The 7,564-nt window shown below is 55.5% G+C and overlaps 2 protein-coding genes across 2 annotated transcripts; both read right to left on the reverse strand.

Annotated features, from left to right (window-relative positions):
• Positions 1–366: 366 nt before the first annotated feature.
• BXZ73DRAFT_57507 (uncharacterized protein) lies at positions 367–1,355 on the reverse strand (the record flags this gene model as incomplete). Its single annotated transcript, XM_048021592.1, has 3 exons — positions 367–888; positions 942–1,097; positions 1,182–1,355. The coding sequence occupies 3 exons, from the start codon at positions 1,353–1,355 to the stop codon at positions 367–369; spliced, it is 852 nt and encodes a 283-aa protein (XP_047871154.1).
• Positions 1,356–1,739: 384 nt separating this feature from the next.
• On the reverse strand, positions 1,740–2,897 carry BXZ73DRAFT_57504 (uncharacterized protein; the record flags this gene model as incomplete). The annotated part of the gene is made up of 1 exon (XM_048021591.1): positions 1,740–2,897. The coding sequence occupies one exon, from the start codon at positions 2,895–2,897 to the stop codon at positions 1,740–1,742; it is 1,158 nt and encodes a 385-aa protein (XP_047871155.1).
• Positions 2,898–7,564: the final 4,667 nt, after the last annotated feature.

The raw sequence follows: 7,564 nt of genomic DNA on the forward strand, positions 1-7,564 counted from the left end.
GCCGATCGCAGTCACGGGGTGCGCGAGTCGCTTGCCATGTTGGAAGGTGGAACGACGAGGAAGGACTGCGCCAGCTTCGCGAGGGCGTCTTGAGCAGCGTGAACGTGGATTGAGCAGTGACAGTACTCCGTCCACAGGCTATTTCGGCGTAGCGGAACTCGGGGATATCTTCGGCACCGAATTTTTATTCAGGGCATCGAGCAACCTCGTCGACACCCCGAAGGCGAGCTGGCTTACAGACTCACGCTGCGGTATCCGAAAGATACAGACATAGGCAGCGCACACGCGGACAAAACAACGACTCATGATCGTACAACCGTTCGCGAAGTCCATGAGAACATGCCGGTTGCTCGACAAACCCGTTCGTCACGCCCGATCATCCTGCCCATCCAGTTCATCCTGCTCCTGCCCAACCGGTGAGTCTTCGACACCGACAGCAGCGATGAACTTCTGGGTGTTTTCCTCCGCCGTCCCATCCCGCGCCGTGTTCTCCATCACGAACGCGCGCCACGTCGGCATCAAGCGCTGCGCGCGCAGAATCTGGGCGACCGAGTTGTCGACACTGGGGAGAGGATGTCTCGGCCCGGACGCCCCGCGCGTGCGACCGTCGTCCGCGCGCACCAGCACTCCGTCGCGGTCAAAGTGACCTTGTCCGCCGTCGGTCCGCAAGACATTTTCGCGGGGAATCCAGGGCTGCCATTCGATGTCTTCCGGGACGTCCGGGATAGTGGTGTTGAGCGGGTTGAACCCTCGAACACGCATTTCATGGATTAGAAAAAGCGAGGGGAAGGGGGCGAGGGCGTCTTGAGGGTCGAGGGCGACAGCTTTGCCGTGGAATTCGTCAAGATCCTGTAATTGTCCGAGGTTTATGAGCACGTAGCGAGCACGCTGGTTCGAAATGCTTGGGAGGTATACGACTACAATCAGGAGGTCGAACGCACTGTGATGTCGCTGTGGGGTATGAAGCGGATAAAGAACATGTAGAAGTTGAATTGGTGGTGGTGGTTTGGGCATATCACGAAACCATTCCTCGGGTCGTGCTTCGCTGATGCTCTGGCAGTGGCGGGAAGCCACAGCCGTTGCCGGAGGCCTTGCCACTATTGAGAGCAGCATTAGAACTGAGAACGGTTGGGGCCCTCTGCGACTCACAGTCTCGTCTTCGCAGCCAGGAATTATGTGACTGATTTCTGGCACCGAACAAACCCCACATACGATGCAGTGTAGTTATCCCGTCTGTTGATGCCGGTCGTGAAAGCGGTGGAACTGGAGGTTTCAGAGCGGCGACGGTCGTCCTCTAGTGCATACTCAGGGGGAAGCTGTGCAAGAGGGACTGAAGGGGCCGTGATGAGGGGCATGACGGCGACGATGCAGAATGGGAGAAAGAAAAAACAAAGAGAGAGGAGGACAACCAGGCCCGTGTACTTAGGAGATATTTGCGTCTTTCCGCAAATGCAAGGCGTGGCAGTGAGACGTCGACGAGCGCTCAGCGGAGGCGATACTTGCGGCGGCCCGCCTCAGTCTGATCACAACACAAATAGGACTAAGCAACAGCCGCACCCCTAGGGCGCTCGTAGAAGATCTTTGCTGCCCCAGAGTTAGTGTACGGGGCAGAATAGATTTCGGACGATACTGCCGGCAGAAACGGCACAATGGCACTTGCCAAACATGGCGAAACACGGCAGAATCTAGACGCCCATTTGGCGGGCGAGGGAAGCGAGAGCGTGTACGTGTTCATGTAGCTACACTCCTAGCCCAGATATCATCTCTGCCACATCCCATTCGTCGTCATCGCCATCTCCGACAACGTTCAAGTCGTCCTCCAGAGGCTTGGGGACCACACCCTTGTCGACCCGATCCAACTCATCAAAGCTGTATACACTACCATCAAGAACTGCTGTGCCGGCCGGGAGATTGTCGCGCGCATCTGCGGCTGTACGCTCGAGCTCGTCCTCGAACTCCTTGAATGCACGGTCGAGCTCCTCCATGGGTATCTCCTCGGGTAGCTGCAAGGGATCCTCCTCGGCGCTGGTAGCCGCCAATGGTGGCACCCAGCTGAAGGTGCGCTCGAGCTCCTCGGTGAGCTGAATGTTTGATCCGATTTCAGTGCGCGTATGCATATGGGCATGCTTGCGATGCACCGGCTTGCCGTCTTCGATGTTGCGTGCTTGGAGGTGCATGTGAAGGTTTGTCCGGATCTTGCCAAGTTTCTCGAAAGTCTCGACATTTAGTCGACAGCGCCGAGCAGACTGAGTGCAACCAAGCCCCGAGAAGACTTTTTCGATCTCGGCAGCATGTGGGACGATAGTGTGGAGGGTGATTGCGAGGACCTTGAGAGGGTGTTTCTGTCCGTCGATGCGTGAGTTCCTCCACCATGTCAATGCGTCACGCTCTCCGCCATCAAACGGCTTCTCCCCCCGGTGATATGCTGCGAGGTCGGCCTGGAGAGCTTTCGCTTTGGCCTTGTTCCACTTCCACTTCTTCGCAATAGTTACCGCAGTGAGCTCCATCTGGTCGAATGTTCTCCCATTGGCGGCCTGGGAGATCGCAAGCCGTCGGCACATCGGATGGAGGTAGAGGGCGAGGCCGTGGTAGTTTGTGTCCATCTCGTGGAAGCGACGATTGAACACGATCTTCGCGTGGCCCCAGAAACCCTCGTCATCATCATCATTGAGGTCGAGCCTAGTCATAACCTGCGCGCAGCGGATGAGTTCGAGCATGCAGTCAGCTAGCCCAGAGTCTCGTGACTCGACATTCCCGATAGCATCAACGAGAGGCTTGGCGGTGCGTATGAGCTGGGAGAGATGTGGCCAGAAGTTGATATGGTCGAGAACGATTGTGCGAATGGTCGGGGGGATAGTCGAGAGGCCACCAACAGCGCGAATCGCACCTGGCCGCATGCAGAGGTCTACGAGCACTGCACTGTCGATGGGATGAGTATTACTGTCACCGCGAGAGTATGGATCACATTACAGGTACTGTTCGACACTCACACCATGCAGGATGAGGGAGTACCACCGAGTGTCACAGTGACGACGGAGCTTCCGGGTGATTCCTCGCCTTGCCGCCTCTTCAGCCAGCTGACCGCCCCAATAATGCGATGAATTGAAGAATGTGACGATCTGTGTGGCCTTCTTCACGACTTGCTTCATGAGTGGGTACGAAGAGATTTCGCCCACAATGGTGTTCAATCCGTGCAGGAAGCATGCGAAGAGCTGTCACAGCAGCATGGGTGTCACCATTTACCTCATGAAGGCCACTGCAACACGTACCAGAAGCCACTTGAACTTCTCACTTAGCTGGTTTCGAAACGCGCGCATGACAGTTGGGTTGTCCGTGGTGACAGCTACGAAGTTCTTCATTGTTCCAACCCCCATGTTCTCGGCGGCTCCCTGTGCAGTCTGAAGAAGTGTCGAAGCATCTCCTCGTTTCCCGGTGAGATCATCGAGACTGAGGATGACTGGATGCTGCCCAAGTTCTGCCGCAACAGTACCATATAGAGACCGCTTGAGGGCGTCTTCCCAGCCATCAAACAGCAGAGTTAGAAACTTGCGCTTCTGCAGCCGCTCCCGGTCCTCTATATCCACACGAGCGAACTCCTTGTCCAAGAGCTCATGAGATAGAACGTAAGGAGAAGCGGGCAGGTACGATGGGCGGATCTCCTTGACCCAGTCCTTGAAGTACCAGTTCGACGTGAGTCGGAACGCAACGTTGGAATAGACGACAGCGCTACCATGTGACGCGTTGATGTCAGACCAGTTAGTCATAGAAGCATGTTGATGACACACCGAAAGAGCTTGGTGTTCGCCCGCGCCTCCTGCTCCGACGTCATGGAATGGTCGAAAAAGCGCTCGAGTGCGCCAGTCTCCGTGCGCTGCCTCTTTGTACCCCGGACGGAGGAGGACTCGTTGGGGTCAACCGCAGTGGCAGAGTCCCCTTTGGCCAGTGGAGCTTCTTCAGTGGGACCATCCGAGGGAGTGGGACTCGACAGGGCATCGGGGAGAGTGACATCGGCGGCGTCAACCTTGTTGCCTTTGACGCGTAGGGCAAGAACAGCAACCCCGCGGACATTGGACGGAGTTTTTGAACACTTCTTGTATTCCGACAGGTGCTTGAGCAAGTTGTTGTCTCGCCCTTCAATGGTCTTCGAGCAGTGCTTGCATTTGAACCAGTGCCTGTTGGACTTGTTCTGGACTGCTGCGAGTTTCTCGAAGTTCTGCTCGACAATGGGGCTGAGCTTGCGGCCAGGCGCTGACATGAGAGTGAACAGACACAATACGGGCAGAGAGAAGCACCACGTCACTGCCCTCGGATCGCGCAGGCAGTCGGCGGTGACATTGACCGCGAGAAAATCGACCAAATATATTCTATAGGCGCTAGACATACTGCCATGTTCTGCCGTGAGCCCCCGGCGGCAGTATGGCATCTGCCGGTGGCAGATGGCGATCTGGCAGAACGGCAGAGTTCTGCCTCGCACACTACCCAGAGTGCGCAATCAACCTTAGTCCTTGTGCTTAACTATTCTGTCTCCATCTCGCACATGTCACCGTGTTATGCTCTCTGATAGTACACTCGTGTGATTGTCGCATCGTCGTACTAACCTAGCATAGTCTGACGGTTTCTATGGTCTGTCTTAGGCGTCACTGCGCTTCGCCCTTATACTAGAATAGCTTGTTCCTCATTGAACGCCGAACCACATCGCGGGGGCACATTGAGTGCAGCGCCCATTTCCCTCTCCTCGGCTGCCACGTTCAAAACCCGCTACTTCTATCTCTCTATCTCTCTCTCTCCTCGGCTTCCACCTGCCCTCCTCTCTGCTCTCTCGTCACCATATACGCGTCAATATGGCTCTACCCCTCTTCTTTGCATTACTGCGCACTCCTTTTCTCTCGGACATAGCATTCCTCGTAATCTCGGACCACCTGGGTACCGAAGGCGACTTCAAGACGTCCTGGAGGAATGCGGACCACGTTCGGGCTCTGGCCACGTGCGCGCTTGTCTGCAAAGAATGGCATAAACACACTATCCCCCACCTCTATCGAACTGTATACATACACTCTGATCGTGATATAGCTATCCTGCGGGACACACTGGAGTCATACAAGGACAGGTGCAAGCTAATCGCGGGGATCAATGCAGACATCGACAACCTGTACCCCTTCCTCACCTTGATCTACAAACTTCCGCAAGTAGAACACCTGGCACTGACTTTACATGAAGAGAGTTTCCTCTTGATCAACCCTCGCGTCTTGAGATCCTTCGGGGGGGCCGCTTTTCGTTCCATTCGCCATTTGGATCTGGCAGGGTGTCCTTTCAAAGATCTGGACGTATTTCTGCGACTATTTACCACCATTTCGACCCTTTCTTTCGATAATTCAACCAGATCGCCAACCCTTCCCCGATTCTTCATACCTCTGAATCGCCTAGTATCCATACATGGCCTAACAGTAAGTCCTAATACGTCGATAAATCATATATCGCACTGATGACCAGTAGATGAGCACCATGTGCGATCCAGTTGTTGTTAGGGGCATCCTTGAACAGTGTGGGCTTCGCCTCTCCACCATCAGAACTTTCACCGGCGGCGCGCGTACCCCCAACCTCGGGCGTTCGCAGGCACGCCCGCTACGGCGAGCATGCCGACCCGCTCCGCCAGTGCGAGAACGCAAGGCAGAGCGCGCGGGCAGCGGCATTTCGACGTCGACAGCCCTCTCGGAAACGGCGTGGAGGAAAGGTGGAGTCGCGAGGTCGCACATGCCCATGTTTCCGAACAGTGCGGGGGTGCCGAGACAGTTAGAGGTGTCCAGCCTTCACCATGCATGTCTATATGAACGAGTGCACGCGCGTGAGTGAACGTAAAAAGGTGGGAGTACGGATGACGCACAGGTGGCTGCGTTACACGGCGCCATGTCGGGGCAGATTGTCGTATATAGGAATGGGAGATGGTCGTTTCTCAGTATGTGCACCTTGCCCGCCGAAAGGAGAGTATTGATGATCCCATTCTGCGCGCCGCGGTGTCGCGCCCCATAAGGCAGTGGAAGCGACGGGAAAGTCCAAGAGTGTGAGCGGCGGTGGTGGGAAGGTGTGTAGACATTGGAGAGACCGAGGTAGAAGAATATCCTAAGGAAGTCCATAGGCGTCGCAGCGGGGGAAGTTGACAGTTGTTGGTTCCCGGAAAAGGGGACTTCGATTGACCATCGACGGGGTGGCTTCGCGCGATTGCCTAAACTCACTACCGCAGCGAAGGTCTACTCGCACCTTAGCATCTACTCACACAAGACGAAGACACAGACTGAACGTACTAGTTGAATGCATTGTCCAATGATTTCACCCTCCTACTCTTCGATCGCCCCCAGAGTCCAGCTTTCCGTGCTAATTAAAGCAGTCTCAGCCGCCAGTGCAGAAAGGAGTGGCCGACACCGACTTGAGGTATGGTGCATTGGAGGAAGGCCGAAGTAGGATACCACCGGGACCGCTAAGCCAATGCCAAGCGGCACATCTGGGTGGGTCTGAGTCTGCTGAATTGCGGTCCATAGATGGAAGACTATGACGCACCAGGATACCATGGGCCAAATCCTCTTCATGTCGATACCCCCTAGACGCCTTGTATCGGCTGGCGTTTACAACAACCACGGATCGGAAGAAGAGCCAGAGTGAAGAAGCTTCCGTTGGAAGAGGTAGAGGATGTCCGGCCCTGTATATATGCAAGGATAGAAGCGTCCGGGGGTAGAGAGAAACTGGTGTGGAGGAGGAGATGGCGTTGTCGACGAGCTGAGGCTCCCGAGTCCGATTATTCGCGGCGACCCGCGTCAGCCACAACACAAATAGGACCAAGCAACAGCCGTATCAAGATCTTCTCCATCTTTCGCCTCCATCTCGAATCCTCCGGCCCAGGTTCCAAAGGCAGCACCGAACTTCTCCATTCATACATAGCAGCCACGACTATAAATCCTCGCGTGGCGTCCCATTATCTCCGACATCCGCCTCTCGCCATCTTGTCCGCAATCATCCCTCACATCAATCATCATCCACACCTCGACGGCGAGGAACATGGCGACGCCCGTCGTCTTTGGCATGTCGTCATTCCCTCTGGTCACTGATGTCGCATTCCTCGTGATCGACTGCTTGGGTGACGAAGACGACTTCAAAATGCCCTGGGGGAAGCACACCACGTACGGGCTCTCGCCAACTGCGTCCTGGTTTGCAAAGACTGGCATCACCACGCTCTCCCACACCTTTATCGAACCGTCTACATACGCTCGGAGCGGGACATGGGTGTCCTTGAACATACATTAGAGCCGACGAAGGGCCAGGGCAAGCTTGTCGCGGGTATCAATGCAGATCTCTGCGACGGCGATCTGTATCGTTTTTTGAAGCTGGCCTGCCGCTGTAAGCTCTCGCAGCTGAGTCGCCTCTCGATGGACCTACAACGTCGCAGTTTTATGAAAGCCCCTAGCACCCTCTTACTAAGCTTTGGAAGAGTTTCTCTTCGACCCGTTCGACATCTTCATCTGGTACTCGAATCCCCAGAATACCTCCGTGTTGTACTGCCGATGTTCTCAACCCT

The sequence above is a fragment of the Epithele typhae genome, assembly GCF_022376455.1.
Source record: "Epithele typhae strain CBS 203.58 chromosome Unknown BXZ73scaffold_158, whole genome shotgun sequence".
Taxonomy (NCBI): domain Eukaryota; kingdom Fungi; phylum Basidiomycota; class Agaricomycetes; order Polyporales; family Epitheliaceae; genus Epithele; species Epithele typhae.